Below are 25,549 nucleotides of genomic sequence, written 5' to 3' on the forward strand. Positions count from 1 at the left end.
ACAAGCACACAGCAAGAAAAAGAGGCTGCGCTGAAGGACGAAGACTGAAGAATGAATAAGGTAGTCCCAAAGACAAGCAGGGGCTGGGTGATGTCAATCATCCCGGCACAGAGAGTGCAACTTGTTTGGGGTCCCAGCATCATCTTAGCAGTCGACTGATCTATTAAGTCAGTAGCCCAGCACCAACCCCTACCCCCACTCCCACTGAAGCTGACATCTGACGACCTCCCATGCTGAATGTCCTTTTTCTACATGAGGGGTTCCACCCCTCACTGAGTAAATAATTCCCCTCTGTTAAAGTCGCCTTTATGAGAAAACTAGGGCTGAGAAGATTGCTCAGGGGATAAAGGCACTTGCTGCCAGGTCTGGCACTTGAGTTCGAACCCTGGACAGACACAGCAGAAAAAGAGACCCAACTCACTGATGCTGTCCTCTGATCTCTAGGTACACCACATGGCATGTGCACTCACCCACCTACACAGAAATAAATAATTGCAAAAACAGAAAAAGAGAGAGGAGATTGAGTTACAGCTGTCTCTTTGTAGTTCTGCTTCTGATGGAACCTTCTGATAATGCTTCCAATAGACATTGAGCACCACGGCATTCACCTGGCTAAGAGCATTGAAGGGGCTTTCCTTTGGCATCTGCAGGTCCCTTTGTACAATCCTGTGTCTGGTTATCAACTTACCTTTTCCTTCATCTTAACAGGAAGGATTCCTATCTGTGTCTTTAATGGTTGGTCTTAGAATCATGGGTGTAAGTTAAAAAAAAACCACAAACCAATAATAAATATTAATAAAATAGTATAAGCAAGGACTATAGACAAACCGGTACTATTAAAACATAAACATGCATTAGCTCATTTAATCCTCACAGTAACTCAGCAAGCTACATGCCATTATTGTCTGCATCCACTTTAGCATATGAGAACATGAAAGCACATACAGTGAACGAGTCTCCTGAATTTCGAAGTGGCAGGACCAGAATTAAAATTGAACATCCCTCACTCACACCTCACACTTACCCACTACATCACACCACAGAAGAGCCACCCAGGCAACAGGAAATCACTTGGATAGCATCTTATTAGACACAAAGAGGACTCATTCAATCATCCCAATCGAAAACCAGTGACAGAACCTGCATGGAGGAATTGCATGTGTTGTCTTAATCATCAACTCACAGAGGGGAGCAGAAACTTCTTTTGAGAAAACTCAAAAACTAGATGTGATTAAAAGCTGATCCTCCATGAGGAGACAGAAAAGCCATGTAGTAGCACCACTGGGAAGTGTACCCAGCCCCTGGGAAGTGTACCCAGCCCCTGAGAAGTGTACCCAGACCCTGGAAAGTGTACCCAGCCCCTGAGAAGTGTACCCAGCCTCTGGGAAATGTACTCAGACCCTGGGGAGTGTACCCAGCCCCTGGGAAGTATACCAAACACTGGGAAGTGTACCCATTTTGATTTGAGAAGCTTAAAGTAGTTATCTCACTAGGCAGAAATCTTTTCAATAATTCACTGATGCTATTCTCAATCTGCTCACTTCCTATGAAGAGAAGAGTCAGGGTTAGTAAGCTAAAATGATTTCAGGTAACATTTCCTAGCTACAAAATATTGGGACCATCTCTTGAGGTTAATATTTTGGTTTCTATGCTGAGCAATATAAGGTCACTGGGTCTTATCAAAAATAAGATGATGAACTAGGCCTGGGAGCAAAGGCCTACTTCCAGCTACTTGGGAGGCTGAAGAAGGAGGATGACAAGTTCAAGACCACTCAGAGTACAGAGTGAACTCAAAACCAACCTAGACAATTAGTAAGATTCTGTCTCAAAATAAAACGTTTAGGAATGGGGTTGGAGAGCTCAATGGTAGAGTACTTACTTAGCATGTGTGAGGTCCTGGGTTCAATTCTTATTGCAGGAAAGAGAGGTGGAGACAAAGACAGACACAGACAGGAACAGAGAAAAAAAAGCCAGACTGTGGGACTAAATTTATCTAGTCCCAAACCACTGAAGCAATATTTTTGAAGGATTTGCTCTTGAGCAATCTGTGAATTAAAGAAACTTTATTTTGTTTACTGTCTAAAAGGATTAATGATTTACTACTGGTTACTAGTTGATGTGGTACTTACGGTTCCCCAGGGCTAATGACTGGCAGGGCTTCTCCCACTATTCCAGGCCAATGGCTGAAAAGTCATCTCTTTCAAGAAGTTTTTAACCAATGAGAAGGAGCCTAAGGTGGTGGCCTGAAAGCTAAGGCTCCATATATGCCCGTGCTGTGCTAAAGTGGGTCACACTTCTCAGAAGAAGGCTGCTGGATTGTAAGGTAAGTGTCTGGGCTGGGCAAAATCCTGACTGTGTCATACCCTGTCAAAAAGCAGACCCTGAGGACTGGACTGAAGACGTCAGGGACTGCGAGGTGTTAAATGTTCTAAAAAGCTAAGAGATGCAGGCTTCACTGGTCATTTCACCAGGAAATGTTATTTAAGAGGTTAAGTTATATGTGTTTGTTTGTTTGTTTTTTAATTTGAAGAAATGCCTTAAGTCACTGCACAAGAGTTAAGTTTTTGTTTATATTGTTCTTACTTTTGCTAGCTTTCTTTGAAAAAAATCAAAATTTAAGGTATCTACAAAGAAATATCACTCCAAAGACAGTATTTAAGAATGGCACACGGCTGTAGAGTTGTGAAAATTATTTGGTCCATTGAACTCACAAAATATTTCATTAAAAGGATCAAGTAGAATATAGGCCTTTACTGAGAGCTACAATTTATTTTCATATCCCAAACACTCATTTTTTAAGGTTTACATAATACCATTTGTGAAAAAGCACAAATATGTGAGCAAATGAAATGTTTCAAAGGCTACTAAAAATTCTAAAATTTCATTCTCTTGACAGACTTTTTTTTAATTTTCAAATTTTAAAATGTAACTTTTTACTTGTTACACATATGAAAGTTTTTCTGAGACAAATTTGTTATTGATGATGAGTGGGTTTTTGTAACTAGCAAACTATACTTTTCAAAGTTTTCAGGTTCCCTAGCTTATGTATCAGACAGTGTATAATGCTATCAACATAAAATACTTCACAATCCTGGCATTTAGACAGCCCATGGACTCCCCTACTGTCCTCAGTACGAATATGCTTTCTAAAAGTCCCAGTGACTTCTGAGCAGACAAGACAAACAGTCACATGCTAGTGACTTCACTGGAATTTCTGTTTGCAGAAACCAGTCCCTGGTTATTTGTCAGGATTTCATTGCTCAGGTAGCAAGGATTCCTGGACAGGTAATTTTTAGTGAAACAAATTTAAAATTGTACATCTTATGCGAGATAAGTATACCTTAAACCACAGCCCTTCTTAAATATGTTTGTATGTATCGCCTGGAACAAATTTAATTTTCTCTCTTAATAACAGCTTTGAAGATCATTCTGAAGGTTAAATGGGAGAGAATACACCAACGATACAGCAGAAATCTAATTATTGAGTCATCTAGAACCAAAGCCAAGTGCTGTGTATTGTAACCACATTATTGTCTGTTTTGAAGCAAATAGAGATTTAAAAAACAAAAACAAAAACATACAAGTTAGTTCCAAAGTAGATTCTCGAAGATGTCAGTGAACACTCCTTCCAACTCAGTGCCCAGTAGCACTAGTCGTTTCCAAGTCCATGTTATAAACGAGGGCCATGGCAGCGGGGCAGCCATGAGTGACGGCGCAGACCCCCCACACTACGAAGAGACCTCTTTCGGAGACGAAGCCCAAAATAGACTGAGAATCAGCTTCAGGCCTGGGAATCAGGAGTGCTATGACAATTTCCTCCAAAATGGAGACACTGCTAAAACAGACACCACATTTCATGCCTATGACTCTCACACAAACACATACTACCTACAAACCTTTGGCCACAACACCATGGATGCTGTCCCCAAGATTGAGTACTACCGCAACACAGGCAGTGTGAGCGGGCCCAAGGTCAACCGGCCCAGCCTACTGGAGATCCACGAGCAGCTGGCCAAGGTAAGCTTGAAGGGCATGGTGAGTGTCCTTCCGCGCCGTTCGCTCGGGGTAATAACACTGCACATGCGGTGGTCACAAGAAGAGGGCTGGTCCATGCCATCCATCTTCCTTCCACAGCTGTCTCCTGTTCCCAAGAAACAGAAAATGTACAGGGGCTTCACAAATTTTTACTGACTTGGGAGAGAAGTGCAGACCGAGCTTGGAAAATAAGGCAAAGTATCCTCTGGTGTTTTCAGTATGGTGGCTCAAGTCCCACACGGCTGAACATGCCACATTGAATCCTAAGCTGCTTCCACCCCAGAGTCACCTTTGTGCTAACAACTCCACAGCCAGTCTTAAACAAATGGTTGTGCTTTCATAGCTCATATTGTGGGAGCCAGCCTACGGTGCAGCCGTGGTGTGGCCTTGAGACACAGCTACCCTGGTAGCTGAGGCCCAGTGATGACTACTTTTTCTATTCTTTAAAGAAAGAACAGAAATGCATAAGATTCATCCTTGTGTTCTTCCTCTTCATACCTTTGCCTGAGACTCCTGGTTCTACCAAATTTAAGCTCAGAAGCACAGTGGCCAGATCTCCTAAAGAAGGCACAAGGGTTTCAAAGGCTCTGGAAGACTCTAATGTGTACTCATCATTTAGAAGCTTAGATTTCTTCTGTGGCTCCCTCCAACATTTGTTGACAGACTATCCTCCTGCCTTTCTGTCAGTTTGTAATGAACGTTACTGGTTGGTTGGTTGGTTTCTTTGCATGGCGCTGTGCATGTGTGCCTCTTTGTATGTGCTTGAACATGTGAATGCAGGTCTATATGGAAGTCTGAGGGTGATGCTAGGCATGTTCCTCGATTGCTCCACCTTACATTTTGAGCTCTTGCTTGGACCCAGAGCTTGACGATTCAGGTAGTCCAGCTAGCTTCCTCTGGAGATTCCCTTCCACTTCCTCAGTGCTGAAATTATAGGGGGACAGCATGCCAGGCTATGTACATGAGTGTGGAGATTCGAGCTCAGGCCCTCACACTCACCAGCATGTGCCTTACCCACTGAGCCATCTCTCCACTCATGAATATTACTTTTTGGAACATGGTTACACACTCTAGAAAGAGAATTGGATATTACATATTCAAATATTGTTTATTTATTCATGCCCAAGCTTTCAGGAAAACAAAGAATGTACAGTTTATTTCATAATCATTCATTTACTCATTCTGGTTCTTAAAAGTTAAACAAGCTGGGCAGGGTGGCTCAGACCTTTAACTTCAACATTCTGAAAGCTGAGGCTGGAGGATCTCTAAGTCTGATGCCAGCCTGGTCTACAGAGTGAGTTCCTGGACAGCCAGGGCTACACAGAAAAACTTGGTCTTGAGAGAGAGAGAGAGAGAGAGAGAGAGAGAGAGAGAGAGAGAGAGAGAGAAGAAAGAGGGGAAGAAGGAAGGAAGGAAGGAAGGAAGGAAGGAAGGAAGGAAGGAAGGAAGGAAGGAAAGAAGGAAGGAAGGAAGGAAGGAAGGAAAGAAAGAAAGAAAGAAAGAAAGAAAGAAAGAAAGAAAGAAAGAAAGAAAGAAAGAAAGAAGAAAAAGTTATAGCCTCCCATCATCCTCAACCTCCCACTCAGAATGGGTTCTCTTAGGAATGAATCTGGAAAAGGCAATAGCTCTTCCTTTAGTTTCTGCTCATCTTCTTCCCAGAGGAAAAACATCTCCAAAATTTACTCTCTGGGCTTCATGGGGCCCAACTCAACACTAGGACTTCCAGAGGAAGACTCCAGGCTCCCACTCTGCCCTCTTATGCCCTCACCCCACAAACTTCCCCTTCTGTCCCCTGTGCTGTTTCTGTGGCAATCTGCTAACTTTATTATTTGAGATATCTAGTGTTTTAATTAAAAAAAAAATAGCATCATGGCTACTCAGATACAGTATCAGCTTCCATGGAGACTTTTTTTAAAGGAAGATAATTTGACCCTAGACAAGCTGCTTGTCAGTTTCCTTCTCTAAATGATGTGGGGAGGAAAGAGAAATGGCAGAGCACAGGAAAGGGGAAGGAAAAGAAACAGTGGACCTGCAAAAGGGAGGGTGATTCCAAGCTGTGGGAGGAACAGGAAGAGAAGTTCAACATTACAAGGAGTTTCCTGTTGTCTGAAGAAGTAAAAAGAACCAAAAATGTCCAGAAAAAAGACATGAAATTCTACCCTACCAAATCCTGTACATGACACATAACTTGTAAAGCTGCCCCCTTCGTTATTAAAACTTAAAAATCCATCCATCCCCACAATTTACAATAAAAATCCTTAATCTCCATAAAGAAGAAGCTGGAAGCAGGGCCTGGTCGGTAATTCAGGCCAGCAATCCCAGCTATACCTGGACAGGATTTCCAAGTCAGAAATTACATGATGAGGGTTGTCCTAATAGGTAAAGTGAGGGTAGAGAATGAAGAGTTCAGGGCTGGCCTGGGTTACAGAATGAGATCAAAATCAGCTAGGGCAACCTTGTAAGACACCGTCTAAGAATTAAAGCTTGAATTTAAAACAAGAAAAAGCAAACAAATGATAAAACTTAGTAACAGTGCAGTCTCCGGCACCAATAAGGAAAGGGGATGCAACTGAGTAGGAGGAATATTATTAGGACCAATATTCTAAAGAGAAAGGTAGCTTATGGGTACGTTCTAAAGCCCTGGCTTATGAAGGTGTTTAAGTAAGGAAATAAGAACAGAACCACTGGTTTTTTTCAGTATGCCTTCTCAATGGCCACACAGCTAAAATGCCGCAGCTGCCTTTGACACAGCACATTGGAAGCTGTTTGGTGTGGTCTATCATTTTTTGAACAGATGGAATAAGACCGAGGCTTTTACATTGTTCTGTGCTCTGCTCTCTTCACCACACAGTTGACCGTGGAGATCTCTCCATATCAAAGAACACACTGTGATCACTTGGCATCTGAGGAGGATTTATCTTGCATTTTACTTCACAAAAAGTGTTCTGTTTCCAGTTCCCCTCAGATGGCAGGTGATTGAAGCTGCATTCATTTTTTAGTATTGGAAGAGGAAAGACATATCAAATAGTCTTCCTTTCTCCTTAAATGCACTTTATTTTCTCTTCACCTAGTCTGCAAAGCACAAGTAGAAATCTTGGTGAAAGGATGATCATTCTATAAAGTTAAAAATGCAATTTTGAACGGTTAAGGATCATCTCTCATGGAAACAGAGTGTAAACAAGCAAGTTAATTCAAATCGTGAGAGAAAGAACAGCTACAGGAAAGACGTGATCACAGAACTGTCCATCTTTGAGACATTGGCAGCATCCAGATGTCTGTGATCCCAACCTTGAGGTCCCCACAAACCACCACTCATGTCATATTTAATATTTGGATGAGACATTGCACTTGCTGTTCTTCTGGCATCAAAGGATGCATTTATCAAAGAGTGAAACCGAGATTTGCTTTACCACATAAAAGGTTATTTTGCATTTAACTAATCCAGGTAATAGTTAAAGAAAAAATCTTGGATGTTTTCTCATTTTCATTTCCTAAGAAAGCAAAAAAATCTTGCTGCAGGACATGCCCTGGACAAAATCAGATTCCATGTGTAGTTTATAAGGTACAGAGCCTTTCTGCTCCTTTATATTACAGTGAGCCAAGAAAATGGCATCAGTTCTTACAAATTTACTATTAAACATTAGTCACAAAAGGACATATATACTCAAGGTAATTGGCCCGCAGTCCTTGACACAAATATACTCAAAATATCAAAATACTAGCAAGTTCCATTTATGCATGAAAAGAGAGTTGTTGGCCCTACATTCACTCTGCTTTTGAACAAGTTAGAAAATTATTGCTGGGCCAGGTGGCCATGGCACACGCCTTTAATCCCAGCAAAAAGAAAAGAAAAGAAAAAGAAAAAGAAAGAAAATTATTGTTGTACTAACTTCCATGTACAGTGGTTGCTTTACCCTGCATGTAGAATGTTCTTTTTGTGTCATGTTCTAAAGTCCAAGTGACAGACTGAAGAACCATGAAATTGTGATCAGGAATGCATCCATCAGGGGAAAAAAATCATTTAATGGAGAATTTTAAATATGCAATTTATTTTTTTATCCTACTTTATTGTACTTTGGGGGAGTGGTTTGGTTTATCGCTGCTGCTGCTGCTGTTGTTGTTGTTGTTGTTGTTTGTGGTTATTACCGCTCTCATTCTCTAAATCTCAGGGTCCCAGTCACCCTGGAGTTCATCAGAGAGCACAGCAATCTCCTAGGTTTTTCTCATCAGGTTTTCCCAGAAAGCGTAGGTTTTATTCCCAAAACCACATCTAAAAAGGCAAGTGACTAAGGCTTTCTCACCCAATCCCCAGCATTTTGAATAGTGACTAACTAGAATACTGGTAACTGTAAAGGTGGCTTCTCTAACTAAGTCGAAGAAATGAATTCCCTAACCAGACAATCCCTCTGACAATCACATTAGCACACCTGTAACTTTAGAAGACTGTAACTTTTAGTCATGGGAGGTAAAAGCTGTGACTGACAGATGGCTCCAGGTGGGAAGCACCTGCAGCATTACTTGATGTGGATGCCTAGGGCTGTGTCCCACTGGCAAGAGAGAGTGGTAGAAACAGGGGACTGCCTCTCCAGGAGCTCTGGGACAATCAGCCTGGCATCCACATCAGCAAACAAGCAAGGAACCCTGTTTCAATCAAGATGGAAGGCAAGGACCAACACCCGTGTTCGTACCCTGATCCAATACATTCACGTCTGCATACAAGCACATACAGATATGCGCATATGTGCACATATGCACACACAAATGCACACACAAATGCACACACATCACACACAACACAAATGCATACATCATATTATACTCATTCACACATGTCAGAAACACAGACACATTATGAAAGTAAAAGCTACAGGTGACTGTTAGCTGCTTTTTTGTTTTGTTTTGTTTTGTTTTTTCGAGACAGGGTCTCTCTGTGTAGCTTTGCGCCTTTCCTGGAACTCACTTGGTAGCCCAGGCTGGCCTCGAACTCACAGAGATCTGCCTGGCTCTGCCTCCCGAGTGCTGGGGTTAAAGGCGTGCACCACCACCACCCGGCTCAACTGTTAGCTGCTTTATGTGTATATATATATAGTAAATTCCTAATGAAAGCATTAGGTGCTTTTCACACACCAAGTAAAAAGTGTTTTGCTTTTAATGAGTTCTAGACTGTTAGCTGCTTTATGTGTCTAGAATTCATTAAAAGCCAAACACTTTTTACTTGGTGTGTGAAAAGCACCTAATGCTTTCATTAGAAATTTACTATACTGTATAGGCCTGTGTTAAGCTAGCCCATACATAACCCATGACTACTGAGCACTGGAAATGAGGTTAGTGTAAGCCAAGATGTGTTGTCAATGTAAAATAAACATTGGATTTTAACGATTTAATACTTACATAAAGCCTGTCTGATACTTTATGCTGACTGTAGGTTTGAATGGTGATATTTTGTACAAACTCAAAAGAGTAAAGCACAATCTAAAACTCCTTGTAATTCCAGCCCCTTCTACAAAGTAAGGGACCATGACTGCTAATACACATTTATATTACAAATATCTGTAATACAATTTCCTGTAAGAATTTTAAATTTTGATTATGTATATCTAAACCTAAGCTATTTCATCTGACCATTTTTCTCTTTCATAGTAGCTGCTAGGAGCTGAGAGCAAATCTCACTAGCAAACCATGTGCTCAGCATGAACAGTGATTCTTAACCTGTGGGTTGAGACCTTTGGGGTTTAATGACCTTTTCACAGGGGGAAACCTAAAACCATTGGAAAACACAGATATTTACATTACAATTCATAACAGTAGCAAGATTACAGTAATGAAGTAGCAGTAAAAATAATTTGTTGGTTGGGGGTGTCCATAACATGAGAAACTGTATTAAAGGGTGGCAGCATTAAGAAGGCTGAGAACCACCGGGCAATGGTGGCACACGCCTTTAATCCCAGCACTTGGGAGGCAGAGCCAGGTGGATCTCTGTGAGTTTGAGGCCAGCCTGGTCTACAGAGTGAGATCCAGGAAAGGCGCAAAGCTACACAGAGAAACTCTTGTCTCGAAAAACCAAAAAAAAAAAAAAAAAAAAAAGGAAGAAGAAGAAGAAGGCTGAGAACCACTGTTCCAGACCCCGGGTTCAATCCTTAGCATGAACAATAAATTTGAAACAAATCAAAAATAGTTATTAGAAATTCCTTAGTTACATGATTGACCTGTGTTCAAAGCTCACATAGACGATCCATTTCTGTCCATCCAGATCAGTCTCAACATCTTTGGACTTTGTTTACCTTTATTTTACATTGGCCTGGGTATGTAAAGTCAGCTTTCAATTATCTGTGCAAGTAGGGACTGAGGATGCTTAAGATTAAGATGCTCTCAGGCTGGAGAGATGGCTCAGAGGTTAAGAGCACTAACTGCTCTTCCAAAGGTTCTGAGTTCAATTCCCAGCAACCACATGGTGGCTCACAACCATCTGTAATGAGATCTGGCGCCCTCTTCTGGCCTGCAGTCATTCATGCTGTATACATAATAAATAAATAAATCTTAAAAAAAAAAAAAAAAAGGACGTGGCTTGAGATTCATCCTCTTCTTCTCCCTTTTTAAATGGGCCCTACATAAAGGAAGCAATGAAAAGTGGGTAAGAAACAAAGACTAAATAAAATACCTGGGACTATTCAAAAGAAAAATTAGAAAATTGGAGACTAGGAGCTATTCTTAATTTGAAATAAATGTATTTTCTCCACATTGTATTCAAGGGCTATCATTAAATAAATAAATAAATAAATAAATAAATAAATAAATAGATAGATAGATAGATAGATAGATAGATAGATAGATAGATGGATGGATAGATAGATAGATAAATAAATAAATAAATAAATAAATAAATGTCTTTTAAAAGGAAGTTTTTGAAAACTGGCCACAGAAATAAAATTATATACAAATTTAAAAAATTATCCATAGTTATTTTTGTTCTACTAAGTAAATCTTACTGGTGGTCAGTCACGAGGCCTCTTGCTCTCCTCACAATGCAAGCACATTCTAAAATTTCCAAGCGAGGAGGCATGAATTGATAGGAAATTTGTTTTTGCCCTTGGAGCTCAGCGAACCCCGCAGAAGACAGGCAGGAAGGACTGTAGGAGCCAGTGGGGTCGAGGTACCAGGAGAACAAGTCCCACAGAATCCCTAACCAGGGTTCCTAGGGTCTCACAGAGACTGAAGCAGCAACCATAGTCTGCACTAGGTCCTTTGCATATATTTTTACTTAAGAAATTTTTAAATGTATTTTACATACCAGCCAGAGAGCCCCCTCTCATCCCTCCTCTCCCTTTCCTCTGTCTCCTCCAACCCTCATCCCCTCCTCCAAAAAGATAAAGCCTCCCATGGGGAGTCAGCAAAGCCTGGTACATTCATTTGAGGAAGGACCAAGCCCCTCCCCCTGCATCAAGGCTGAGCAAGGTGTCCCACCATAGGTAATGGCCCCAGAAAGCCAGCACATGCACCAAGGGTAGATCACGATCCCACTGCCAGGGACCCCTCAAACAGACAAAGCTACACAACTGTCTCCCACATGCAGAGGGCCTAGTGAGGTCCCATCCTCTGCATATACATTATGGCTGCTCAGCTTGGTGTTTTTGTGGGACCCATACTGTGGGAGTGGGGGTGTCTCTGACTCTTTTACCTGCTCTTGGGACCCTTTTCCTCCTGCTGGGTTGCCTGGCCCAGCCTTGATGTGAGGGTTTGTGCCTAGTCTTATTGTGTATTGTTATGCTGTGTTTGTCTGGTATCTCTGGAGGCCTGCTCTTCTCTGAAGGGAAATGGAGGAGCGGTGGATCTGGGGGTGAGGGCAGGTGGAGGGGAAGAGGACTAGGAGGAGTGGAGGGAGGAGATCAGGTGTATTGAAAACAAACAAAACAATTAAATTAGACTAAAGTTAAAAAAAATTTCCTTTCGGGACTAGAGAGATAGCTTAGCTGTTTAGGGCACTTTTGCTTCTGCAGAGGACCTGTGTTCCATTTCCTGTGCCCACATGGTGGCTCACAACCATCCATAACTCCAATGCCAAGGGATCTGAGGTCTATTCTGGCTTCTGTACACACCAAGCACACACATGGTATGCACATGTGCATGCGGGGAAACATCTGTACATAATAAATAAATAAATAAATACATACATAATAAATAAATAAATAAATAAATAAGATTAGTGAGCGTTCCGATATGGGATGAGTACTCTTGCAGTCACACAATGCCTTTAGCCTCTGTAGACTGCCAGAAGTTGCTGTTTGTGTGTATAGAAAAAACACTTCTACAGGTTTTACCATTTACTCCTCTTAAAGACCTTGCATGAACAGTTTATTGTCATTTTTAACTTATTTTTAAGCAAAGTTGAAGTTTATTATGAAACTATTTTAACAAAGTTAAGGATTGTCAGAGAGGGAGTTAGGGTAGAGATTGTGTTTTTATCTAAATATTAATTTGAAAAGAGTTGCATGAGGGAAGAAAGGAGGGATTGTTTTAAGTAACTGAGTGAAACAAAGCACAGGGAAAGAATTCCAGCTACTCTGCATCTGGGAGGCTTATCACTCTGTCCTCTGTGGCACAAACGACCCTTGCCAGGCCTTGCCTGGCTTTCTTCCCTTGAATCTGTTGTCTTGTTTTTATCCTTTTGCATTTTAAATTCATTCAAGTCTGACCACTTTTATGTCGTTAGTGGCAGGATGGCCTCAGTTCTGTCTACCATCCTCCAGCCTTAGCCATAGTTGGAAATGACTCACAAAGGGAACTCATTGGCTCCCAGGGTAAGAAATAATAACATTATTTGCTGAAGTTATTTAAATACTTTTTTTTCTAGAGTTTTATGGCCACTGTTTTGATTTGGCTTTGAAAGTTTTAAGAAACAGTTTATTTGATCCACTACTGTTTTTGTTTGTTTGTTTGTTTGTTTTGTTTTGTTTTTCCTCGGTAAAAATGCAGAATGTGACCGTGGCCCCTGGATCAGCTGACAGAATTGCTAATGGTGACGGGATGACTGGAGATGAACAAGCGGAAAACAAGGAGGAAGACACAGCTGGGGTTGTGAAGTTTGGATGGGTGAAAGGCGTGCTGGTAAGAAAACCTCCGTGTTTACAAAGGAGAGCCATCTGCTGGGGCATCCAACAGCATTCACCAGCCATCCCGGACACCAGAGTTACCACTAAGGGGGTGGGGGCGTCGGGCTTGGTCCAGCACCTCTTTCCATCCTCACTTTCATCCACAGGTGAGATGCATGCTGAACATCTGGGGAGTCATGCTCTTCATTCGCCTTTCCTGGATTGTTGGAGAAGCCGGAATCGGTGAGCAATTTTCCCTCCTAAATGATTTTTATGTAAATTGCAAGCTTAATAACAAACTTGGTTCTCTATCAATGCCACAGAAGACGAAGGTCACAGAAGGCATTTACACCTGGGATTTTTTTTTTTTTTTCCTCTAACAATGCCAGGGAGGAGAAGGACTGGAATTTTCCATTTGCCCATCAGGGGAATGGTCAAGCGAATATCTCTAGCTTTCTATAGAGTTTCAAGTATATGGTTGTATAAAACATATCTACTTCAAATAACTATGGCCACGTTTTGGGATCTATTGATGTTCAAATTTTATTTGCCTTAGACTATTCCATTTATAAAGACTGGCAAAACTTCACTTAGCGAAAATAACCCGTGGGGAAGTGGGAAAAATGTAAAAATGTATATATGACTATATTATGTGATCTCATTAGTAAAAAGGCTGCATTGTGGAGATTTTCCAAAGAAAATATCTGTGTTACTGTCAGATACCAGCAGTAAACAGCAAATGCTCATAAAATATTCCCAAATATAAGCTTAAACTGATCACTGAAATGACTCCAGTCATTGTAAGTGATTACTTACAATGTAAGTAACCAGTTATTTTTCTGAATAGAAAAAAATATTGTATTATTCTAGGAGTGATGATCTGATGCTTTCCAATTACATTAAACTTAAAAATTCAGTTTTGTAGAAAGTGTTCTTATGAAGAATGTAAAATTTATTTGAAAAACTTATTTAAGTTTTTGCCTAAGTTTTACCTAAGTTCCTAACTTACTGTGATAAAAAAAAAATGGACAGTGTTCTGTTGTATGTGCTCCTCGGAAAAACATGGATTGAGTGTTGAGAGAAGACTTAGAAGCGAGTATTGGTATGGAGAACACAGGAGCTCAGCTGTGCCTTCACATGCGGCTCAGGGAGACATCTCAATCTGTGTATGGGAGTGCCTGGTGTTATCTACCTCCTTCCATACACTTTAGGACCTGCAGTGGACAGCTGGAGCAGGAAGGCTCCCCTCCAACAGGGAGCCCTGAGCCAGCGCTGTCGTTTTTTTCCGTGTTTCTTGTTCAGCAGCTGCTATGTGCCTGATGGAAAGGCTGCTTGCCGGTTTGATGATGCGTAGCAAATGAATGCCTGCAGCCGCAGGGTCCAAAATAAGTAGATGCCGTGCCATGGAAAATCTGCAGCTTAACATTGCCAAGGCTTTGCTCCGGGGCTTCATGCAAAATTAGGTTTTTAAGGGCAGTTTAGTAACTTATTGAGATCATCAAGACGCAGTTCCTTTGTGTGGAGGTGTGAGCCCAGACAGCCAAAGGCAAGAGTAATTCTTTCTAATGTATGTATTTAACACCCATATGTTTGGGCAACAATCTGCACTTTAATCAGATCTTACACAACTCTTCACAGTCAACCCAGTTTCACGTTTATTACAAAGGTATAAAGGATCCTCTCTCTGCTAAGCAGTTTGCTTCACTTTTACACATTAGTGTGTCTAAACAAAATCATTTCATTTGTGTACTGGAATCACGTATAGAAGTCAGTTTCGATCACTCTAACCTAACGGTGTGCATTGACTTTTCTGTTGATTGGAGTTGTTGGTGTTGCTTTTTCTCATGCTCTTTTATCTCAGAGCATAGAATTTCGTGAGTAGTAGAAGCATCTTATCAATCTACACTGTTACAGACCTAAAGCTAACAGGACCAAATGGTCCCATTTGGGATTTGTGTGCTGATAGTTTTCTCACCCATTTTGCTGACTTCCCCACTCAGATGTTCCTCTCTAGGGTCTGAATTGAATTCATATCATCCTTCAGGTCCTGGACCACTTTTGCCAGAACTTTTGAAATCTTCATCCGTCACTAGCCCAAGTGTCAGCACCTTTGAGTTAGGGCCTGTTGGTTTGGAGGGGTCTTCTTACATTTTTGGTTGTGAGCCTAGCCTTTAATGGCTGAGCCATCTCTCCAGCCCGTGGAGGGGTCTTCTTATTGAGCTCCCTGCTCTTTAAGACTCAGTCCCTGGTACCATTTGATGGGACAGCTTATCACACACACACACACACACACACACACACACACACACACACGCACGCACGCACGCACGCACACGCACACACACACTACCAGGGAACTGTCCAGCAGACACTGTGTACAGCTTACTTCTCTCCATATTTGAGAAGAAAAGACACAAATACAAGTATTTTCCTCTTGGTTTAGGCATAGGTTAGGGAAAGAAAAACAACTCTATATTTTCAAGCGCAGACCCTGGAGATAAGCCAGGAGGAATCTGGTGACAGAAGTTATAGCCCAGGCAGCCATTCTGGGACTCTGTGTCTGGGCTGCCCATTCCTAAAAACAGGCCATAGACTGAGTTGACAATGCAGTCCAGTTGTTCCTCTCTTTGGACACCTTGCTGGGACAGTATTGTTCCAATTAACTCAACATTAGGCAGGGAAGTTGGGTGTGAAAAGTGAATGTGACCCAAAGCAAGTCACTTACACTCTGGGTTTTACTTTGCAGCTAATGCATAAGAAAATGAGTTAATTATCTCCCAATCAATTATTTGAAGATATAGCTAAAACCCAAAAATCTTGCTGAATGGGCAGATACAATTTGAGATGGGCTGAAGCTAAATGACTCATCTCACTACAGAGTGAGCAAGAATTGTCTGTCGTGGAATAGGAGACTGCAGAAGCCTGGGGTTCACTTTCAAAACTCTGAACCTAGAATGTGGGCATTTTATTAGGCATCCCCAGCATTTCCAGCAGCCGGTCAGGCAAGAGCCACATTTTGAGGAATCAACAAACAGAATGCTCTCTCAGCTGCCTCTCATCCTAGGACTTTCTGTTTGTGAAAAAAAAATCAATCCTCTCACTGTTTTAAAGTAGAAACTGGTGTTCAAACAGGTTACAGAAATGTATGGGGCACGACAGAGCGAGGTGGGAATCGCACAGGAGATGACGCTCAGGAGACAACAATTAGGAAATGATGAAGTTAAAGGGGGAGTAACATCATACAGTGCAAACTTGTGAGCCCTTAAAGTATCTAGGCTGTGCTAAACATTCATCCTCAAACATCCTAAAAGCAAAATAATGTGTAAAGGCTTGGAGTAAACCACCTTTCACCGCACCAGCAGCCAAGGCCACACGGGAGAAGTGATGCTCCTTGTGGGTGTCTCTGTAGCACAAAATATTTACTGTGACTGCTTCTTACAGCCCCCACTCTAAGGGTCTGTGGCAGGGGTGGTAAAGCCGGAATGACGACTTTACGTGTGGGAGAACACTCAACAAACAGTCGGAGTCACTGACCTCGCCATAATCTCCCTGAATTCTCTATCAGCTTCTTTGGAGAGAGTGTTATGGTGGCAGGGGAGAAGGGGAAGATACATTTCCTCTGTCCATCTTGGGTTCATAGCCTGTGGCCGCATGCTTTAGACTGTCAGACATCAGGTTAACAAAAGAACGTGTTTATTAATGTATGGGGCACACACACGGAGGACTCTGTGGCAAGTGGTGATTCAGAGGGGTGGTCAGAACACTTGGACATCACCTTAACAAAAGAACAAGGAAAGTGCAGGAAAGCCACTAGACCAAGAGAAGGGAATTGGAGTTTCTAGGGTGGTCAATTGTGGGAAGGAAAATAAATAGAGAAATTTGCTAGAAGACAAGGACTGGTCGGAAAGGCTTGCTGGATTCCTGAGGAATCTTCTGCAAGCTGATAAGGCTCTGCCCTTGCCTTTGTGTGTGAGCATCAGTCCTCCAGATAATGAAAGCATGGACACGTTCACACATGTGTGTCCCTGGCCTGGGCGAATAGGAAAGCCAAGAGCTGGCCTTGTGCCTGCTCGGTTTATGTTCACTTGCGTAGCTTAAAAAAAAATTCTTTATACCACAGTGATATATTCTAGTATATTCTATGCCTGCCTAAATCACACACACACACACACACACACACACACACACACACACACACACACACACACCTACCTGCTGTGAGTTTCTTGAAACTAACAGTAAACAAGCCTTCCCTTTGAATTTCACCCTTTATCAGTTTCTCCTCATAATCACCGCCCTTCTGAACCACAGTATCCTCAAGGCTTTTTCATCCTGTTGTATTTACACCTTGCATTTCTCGCACTGCTGACCACACAGCTAGATGTGCGGAAGGCTTTCCATAAACACTAGATTTATGGGTGCTGTGCTACACTGATAGAGTGCCCCCAGTGGGTCCTGCACTCCGTGCACTGTGACAGCAGCCTCACAATCCACTCCTTCTAGTTTAACCGCCATTTGGGTATCAGAAAACGAGTCAGTTCTGAGGACACACAGCAAATAAGTTAGTGTACCTAAATTTGGTTCTGTCCGATTTACCCACCTACCTAATGAACCATCTGCTAATGAAGACATTTAACTGGAAAGTTAGAATAACCTTCATTTATACTAACAGCTGAGGGCTGTGTAGAACTTCACCAAAGACCAGGTTCATCCTACATTTTGACCGGTCTGAATTGTTCACTTGGGGGCAGCACAGCTCTGCACATCCCAGGTCTTGAATCTCTTAGTACCTGAATGAAGATTTCCTGGCCAACTTGTCAAATTCAAATGTGGTCCTTCAATGACTACCCAGATGTGTTTGCTTTTCTGTAAATGACCCCATGAGCTCTTCCACCATTTAATCGCACTTATTTTTCCTCTCTCAACTGAGGTCTCGGTGTGATTATCATCGGCTTAGCCGTGACAGTGACAGCCATCACTGGTTTATCCACCTCTGCTATCGCCACAAATGGATATGTCAGAGGAGGTAATTAAAGTTGTGAGTCAGATCATCATTTGTAAGGTAAAGGCAACACAGGCTCCAGTAGCTCACTGCTGACCTTTCTGGGGTGTTTTCAAAGGTAATGCGAGTTGGTTTCTTTTCTCCCCCAGGCAAAGGGATGCAAGAAAAATGAAGAAGGATTTAACCTTTGTCAAATCCCCAACTTTCTCATTCAGGTTCCTCTCAAGCAAGAGAGAAGGTCAAATGTCATGTTTCCTCTCTCTCAGCCAGGGTAGTTTCTCTCCCAGGACATCAGCAGAAGTCAGCTTTTCCTTTCCAGGGCTGCGCTTTAGACTATGCTGACTCTTGGATGCCACCCTCCATCATAATGAGTGTTTCTCAGACTTGATCTTTATGCCAGCATACTAACTCCATCTTCGTGAAAGAAACTCCCCTGGGGCCCAGGGCACGGACCTGAAAAGCTACATGAAAAGGCAGGAGAGGTTGCAGGAGTAGGGAGTCCAAGGAAGAAGAGTAACATGTAATATCTTCTGTCTTTCATTGCTAACAGGTCTTGGAGTTCTTATAATTCTTCTTTCCACCATGGTAACCTCTATCACTGGGTTGTCAACTTCTGCAATAGCAACAAACGGGTTTGTTCGTGGAGGTAAAATCTCTAAGATACCTAATATCCTCATCACGTGTTACGGGTAGGCACAAGTTTCTATATATTTGGTTACTGATGGGCACAAGGAAGTGTGGAGGAGCCGATTGCAGAGAGCAGCATGGTGAGTGTAGTCCAAGTTCACCCAGGTCACGGCTGACAGCATCCTGGCACGTTACAGGTCCTGCTCCAGATGTGCGGAGTCCTTGGGAAAGCTCTTATTTTCCAGATTAGTCTTCTTGCTGATGTTTCTCAGGAGGTGACTTCTCAGTGTGGCTGCAGTTTTAAAGTACAGTGCATTTCAGGTGCCTCCTACACTGTCGTGGAATGGGACCAATTAGAACATTTCAGGTTTCTGCAGGGAGACTGACCTTCTGTGACGGATACTTCCTGAAGCAATGGTGATCTCTCTACCTACTGGAGTCAAACACCTTTGTTGGGGGTTTTGCAGGTCTGGGAGTCATCATCATTGGCCTGAGCGTAGTAGTGACGACACTCACAGGTATTTCTATGTCTGCTATTTGCACAAATGGAGTAGTTCGAGGAGGTAAGCCAACTAACTTACTTGTGATTATTAAGCTCTGGTTGCATTCCTGGCTAGCGGTGTTTAATAACTGATTGTGAAGATTTTATGTTACTAACTGGCCCCCGAGACTTGAAACAAAACAAAGCAAAATTCAGATAACGAGGTAAAATTCTTCTCAAACAAGAAGAGACCTGGAGAAAGGGCTCCTTTGATCCGTTTCCTGTGATGAATCCCATTGGGTTCTCAGTACCAGGTGAGCGATACCTTGGTCCTCTCAGGCTGGGTGCACCCCAACATCCCACCTCATGGTGGTAATTCCCCCACAGCCAACACTCCTGCACCCAGCCTTCGGGTTCTCCCCAAACACTCTGCTTCTATTGGAAAACATCAAGAGAAAGAAAATTTAAAAAGTAAATGAATGAAACAATGAATTACTGTCATGCTTTCAGGAGCAGGCAGGCCGGGGTAGAACATAAAGCAGATGAAGTTTGTCACTGTCCTAAGTGCCTCAAGGGTATGGACATCAGCACAGGCGCTAAAGGAGGTCAGAAGACAGCAATAGATTCTGTACAGGTGGCTGTGAGCTACTTGACTTGGGTGCTAGGAACTCAGGTCCTCTGCTAAAACAATACACGTTCTCAGCCACCGAGCCATCTCTAGCATGGTTTTGGTGTTTTGAGACAACATCTTACTCTGCAGGGCCAGAGTGGCCTTAAGTCCACCACAATCCACGTGTCTAGCCTTCCCAATTCCTTGATTGCAGGCATGAGTACCACCCTGCTCCCCGCCCCGCTAAGCCCCACTCTGAGCTTTCTAAAAGGTCACCCTACCCATAACACGTCTCCTCTCCCAGTTTATATATTGTCAGCTGCTTTTTAAAAAAGATTTATTTTATTTTGTGTGCATGAGTATTTTGTCTGTATCTATGCGTATGCACCCTGTGTGTGCCTGGTGCCCGAGGCAGTCAGAAGAGGGCGTCAGAACCACTGGAACTGGAATTACATATGGTCGTGAGCCACCACATGGGGGCTGAGAATTGAACCTGGGTCCTCTGCAAGAGCAACAAGTGCTCCTAACCATGGAGTCAGTTCTCCAGCCGCATCTGTCTCTTGTTTTGACTGTTAGGCCCAAGTAACTGTCTAGCCAATTTGTTGAGCAAAGTTAAGGGATTTGCTCTACCAGTTAAGTTCCATTTTGAGAACTTATCTATACTGAGCACAGCTCCTCCTCCACAAAAGGCAGTTTTGTTCCAAGTTTGTTTGTCCCATGTTGACTCGCAGACTCCCACAACTAGCTCCACCTAAGAAGTCATCACAATGTCTCTGTCCCTCATCTAGACTACTCTAGTGTCAGTCACTTGCTCTAAGCTCTGAAGTGGTCCCCTTCAGTTTTCATGTCACCGAAATGGGTGGACATACACAAAGCTATTCTTTAGTGTTCAAGGAAGAACACGGGCTCCCAGCCCTCCCCCGGATTTTCTTTCCACTCCGCATCCTTATTATGGGAATTCAAGCTTCATTAGGCTAAAGCCAGAAAACGAGGCTGCTTTACAGAGTGGGTATCACACACCTCGATACAGCTGCTCATTTTACAGATTAGCTACCAGAAAACTTCATGCAATAGAATGGAAGTCAGAAATAAAAACAACAACAACAAAAAAAAAAACCAGCTCTGTTCTTTTGAGTCAGGGCTTTATATAGCCCAAGCTAGCCTCAATTTTACTATAGCTAAGAATGACCTTGAAGACTTAATCCTCCTGCCTCCACCTCCAAGGGTGAGGATAACAGGTTTGTGCCATAATTACCAGAAAAGGACGAGTTCTACCATTTCATTTTCTACCCTGGTCTGTCGGTTTCTGGAAATTTTGAATCTAAAACTTTACTTCAATTACATTATTTATTTGGATACTCTAATGATTTTTTTTAAAAGACAAAGCATTTGGGTAGAGCTTATTGTTATTACTTATTAATTTAAATCAGGATTCTAACTTGTAAGTTTCAATAGACTGAATTTTATTAGCATGTATTGTTCAGACTATGTATAAAGTACAAGGCAGGTCTAACCACCAATACTCATTATGATGACATAGGACTTATAAAATGAATAGGAATCCATAATATTCTTATTGGGGTGATTAACAGTTGGAGTTTAACCATAGAGACGGGAGATCTTGGCATCTCCTCCAGTGACACACGCTGCTCTCTTGTTGCAGGTGGCGCCTACTACCTGATTTCCCGGAGCTTAGGGCCTGAGTTCGGAGGGTCTATAGGCTTGATCTTTGCTTTTGCCAATGCAGTGGCTGTCGCTATGTATGTGGTGGGGTTTGCGGAGACTGTGGTAGACCTCCTTAAGGTAATGAAAGTCCTTTGTATAGACAAAGTAACTCAACCTTTTTTTACAGGGCCCTAGGGGATAGCTTCATGTCCAGATATGAGGAAGAGAGTTCAGTGTCAGGGAGAACGTCAGAAGGTCCAGCTTTGAGTTCAACTTCTCCCCCCACCATCTGGGAGACTTTAGACCCACTTTCCTCAACATCTGAGGCTTATTTTCTAAAGCGGAAAGTCGAGCTAATTTACTGCTTTGTGCATTTCACACACGTTCCATGCAGATCAGATAAAAAGGATACGTGTGGGGAGTGTGTAGAATATGAAGCTTCAGGTAGAAGGTAGGCATCATTTCCTGTAGGCACACCACCGTTGCTCACAAGGTTTCCAAAGATGAAGAAAGGTCAAACATGAGAACAACTTGCTGCAGAAATGAGGCCTCTCTTAGCTAAGCTCCCTACCCAGTACTCTGGGAACAAGCCCTTAGAGCCTATGCAGTGTGGTAACTCCTCAGCTTCCTCACCTTAAAGGCCCAGCTGAGTTCTGCTAGGTGAAAGTATGTCTATATGGAAATTATATGAATCAATGAGCATATTGTGTATTTCTTAAGGTATGTTCTCTTCAAGAGGTGTATTACTGAGTTTATGTTCTCTGTTATTAAGTTGAACAACACTTATTTTCCAATATTCATATTGTAAACCGCCCATTTTTATTCTTCTACAATTCCCCTTGGCACATGAAAGAGGCTAGTCCTTTTGTGGAAACATAATACAAAAGGTGTGGACATACATACTTTCAGCCAGTGCTGCAATATCTCCCAAAGCTGTGACTAGAAGGAATTTCTAAACCTTCTAGCCCCTAGCCTTGCCTATCAAAGGCCTATGTCACAGATAAAGTAAAATTAGATTTTTTTTGCCTTCCAGAACTTACAAATACTTATTTTCTTATTATCCCATATGCCCCTAGGCATTTGCGTACACTATCTTTTCTTCTTGTTGATTATTATAAAAACCACTAAGTGCAGAGAGCTATCACTAATCATTTGAGTGATTTCCTCCCCACAGGAGAGTGACTCAATGATGGTGGATCCAACCAATGACATCCGGATAATCGGTTCCATCACTGTGGTGATCCTGCTAGGAATCTCAGTAGCTGGGATGGAGTGGGAAGCAAAGGTGAGTGTCTCTAAATAATACTGTAACAAGTGCTGGCCAAGCCCTGAGTTAATCACAGCAAAAGGAACACTGTATTCACAATGAACAGCTGTCATCCTTCCATTACAGCAGAAGGCATAAGTACATGCAAGGTGGATATACCACTAAGTCGCCATAGTCAGACTTCCCTTTGGGCCGCCAGCTCACAAATAATGACATTGAGACTTACTATTAAGTATGAAAGCTTGGCCTTAGCTTAGGCTTGTCCCCAACTAGCTCTTATAACTTAAATTAACCTGTTTTTATTCATCTACATTGCCACATACCTTGGTTACCTCTCCTCTATACCATATATCCAACTTTTTTAGTGTCTCTCTGGCATCTCTCATGTGCCTAGATTCATCCCAAGTTCCTCTCTCTGCCTGGAAGTCCCACCTATTCTCTCCTGCCTAGCTATTGGCCATTCAGTTTTTTTTATTAAACCAGTTATAGCAACACATCTTCACATGGTGTAAACAATATTCCTCGACAAGTACCAAGTCTGGTCAAGACTCGAGGCTATGTACCAGGTCATCGGGCCATGTGTCACTTTGCTTGCTGCCATTGTGGTGACACAGGCAGCAAAGTTGATGCATCTTCATGTACAACTGTTGTCCAGACCAGCAGCACTGAACACTGGGAACCCAGGTCTCATCCTCAAGCCCTGAGCAGAGAGCAGGGCCACATATTAAGCTTCGGCTGTGAGAATGTCCATATCATGGTTACTTCTAACTTGGCCCTCCCTGTTCCTATGGTGTCTCAGGCTCAAGTGATCCTCCTGGTCATCCTTCTCATTGCCATTGCAAACTTCTTCATTGGAACTGTCATCCCATCCAACAATGAGAAGAGATCCAGAGGCTTCTTCAACTACCAAGGTAGGCGGGGCTAATCAGTTCATGTGTCTACATTGTTCTCCCCCATTGCTACCTTGCTCACCCATCTCCAGCCACCAGAACTTCAGTGTAGTCCAGGAGAGGGGCTAGAGTTGGATTCAGGAGAGCCATGGTTGTGTTTCAACTCTTGGTTAGCAGCTGAACAGGTTGTACATATCCTGTTTGCTTCTCAGATTTCCCCACTGGATTAATAATGATAACTTCCTGAGGAAACTTTGAAAAGGAAATATGTAAAGTATTTAAAATTTAAAAGTAATTTTGAGAAGTCAATCTTTTTCAGTTGAAGATGAGAAGGTCACTTGTAAATCCTTGAATTCTGGATCATCACTTGGTGGCTAGACAATAGGAACAGATGATACTACAATAGGAATAGAACCTGCAGCTGGGAAAATAATCAGCCGCTGCTGAGCACTTACGTCAGACCAAGTCCCCTTGTCTCCCTGGGAGACGTTGTAGCATCCAGCCTTGCTGGGACATAACCTGCTGCAGATCACTGTCAAACTTTCAAGCAGTATGAGTTAGGGGACTGGAGAGACTGCTCAGCCTTTCACAGCAGCTCACAACCATCTTTAACTCCAGTTCCAGGGGACCCAACACCCTCTTCTGGCCTCTGTAGGCACCAGGCATGCATGCAGTATGCATACATACATACAAGGCAAAACACACACTTAAAAGAAATGATGGGTGAATTACGTATGTATTTCCTTGTGGTAACATCATAGCATGTGAAGTTGACTTTTCTCTCCCCAGTCCACTTCTTCTACTTTCCAATTTCTATTCTAGCTTACTCAATACACAGCTGAGGTTTTTAAAAATATCATTTGCAGCTGAGTGGCCATGGCACACGCCTTTAATCCCAGCACTCAAGAGGCAGAGGCTGGCAGATCTCTGTGAGTTCGAGGCCAGCCTGGTCTACAGAGTGAGATCCAGGAGGTTCCAAAACTACACAGAGAACCCCTGTCTCAAAAAACAAATATATATAAAATTTGCTTCATTATGTATTCAGCTATCAGTACCTGTGACCCCCTCCCCATTTTTAAAACCAGCTCTTTATTGTGGTTCCTTTATTGGCTTCGGGCTTTACTGTTCTGTCCTTTCTGTCTTTTCCCCCCACTCTACATCTTCTGATGTTTCCAACATTTCCCCCTTTCTCCTCCCAGATTCCTTTCTTTGTACGGTTTCTTCCTCTTTCTCTTCCTTCCTGTCTTTTCTTTGGATTGCTTTCTTTTCATTCAAGAGATTTGGTGACAACCTACAGGTCAGTGTTGCTCTATGGACAAAGCGCCTCACCATTCTCATTCTCTGAGAATTTGGTGTAAGGACCTAAGACCGGAACTCTGGGAGGAGGAGCAGAAAGCTTAGGAGCAAGTTTACAGTGCGGCCTCCCTCCCACAGGTCTGTTGGGGTTTCTCAAAGGCCTGGAAAGGCAGGTTGCTTAAAGATACATACATGTGAAAATGTGGTTATGAGGGGGAATGTGTAGTATGTTTGTGAGAGCACTAACAAGCTCCTGCAAAAATATATTCTGATCACAGTTTTCCCTCCCCCAAAACTTCTCTCTAATCCAATTCTACCCATCTCCCCACCCACCCAGCTCCATGCCCTTTCTTTCTCTCTCCTTAGAAAACGGGTAAGCAAACAAACAGAATAAAAACAACCACAACAAAACACAGACTCACACAAAAGCAAAACCCATAAAGCACAAAATCAGAAACCCTTACTATACAAGCAAAAGAACTGTAAGACCAAAAACAAATTCAAACAAAGCAATATGAGACAAAAGTCCACAAAAACTACCACTGGGTTTGTTTTGTATCGACCAGCCGCTGCTCGGTATGGGGCCTCTT

The 25,549-nt window shown here is 42.5% G+C and overlaps 1 protein-coding gene across 1 annotated transcript in view; it reads left to right on the plus strand.

Annotated features, from left to right (window-relative positions):
• The first annotated feature begins 2,290 nt into the window (after positions 1-2,290).
• Positions 2,291-25,549, plus strand: part of Slc12a1 (solute carrier family 12 member 1) — an 80,122-nt gene continuing 56,863 nt past the window's right edge. The window contains exons 1-8 of the mRNA XM_036185040.1: positions 2,291-2,318; positions 3,416-4,017; positions 13,006-13,137; positions 13,289-13,364; positions 19,218-19,313; positions 21,505-21,644; positions 22,681-22,791; positions 23,573-23,684. Of these exons, the coding sequence (XP_036040933.1) occupies positions 3,610-4,017; positions 13,006-13,137; positions 13,289-13,364; positions 19,218-19,313; positions 21,505-21,644; positions 22,681-22,791; positions 23,573-23,684 (1,075 nt within the window). The 5' untranslated portion in view covers positions 2,291-2,318; positions 3,416-3,609. The remainder of the gene's footprint in view (positions 2,319-3,415; positions 4,018-13,005; positions 13,138-13,288; positions 13,365-19,217; positions 19,314-21,504; positions 21,645-22,680; positions 22,792-23,572; positions 23,685-25,549) is intronic.

This window comes from Onychomys torridus, chromosome 4 (assembly GCF_903995425.1).
Source record: "Onychomys torridus chromosome 4, mOncTor1.1, whole genome shotgun sequence".
Lineage (NCBI taxonomy): Eukaryota > Metazoa > Chordata > Mammalia > Rodentia > Cricetidae > Onychomys > Onychomys torridus.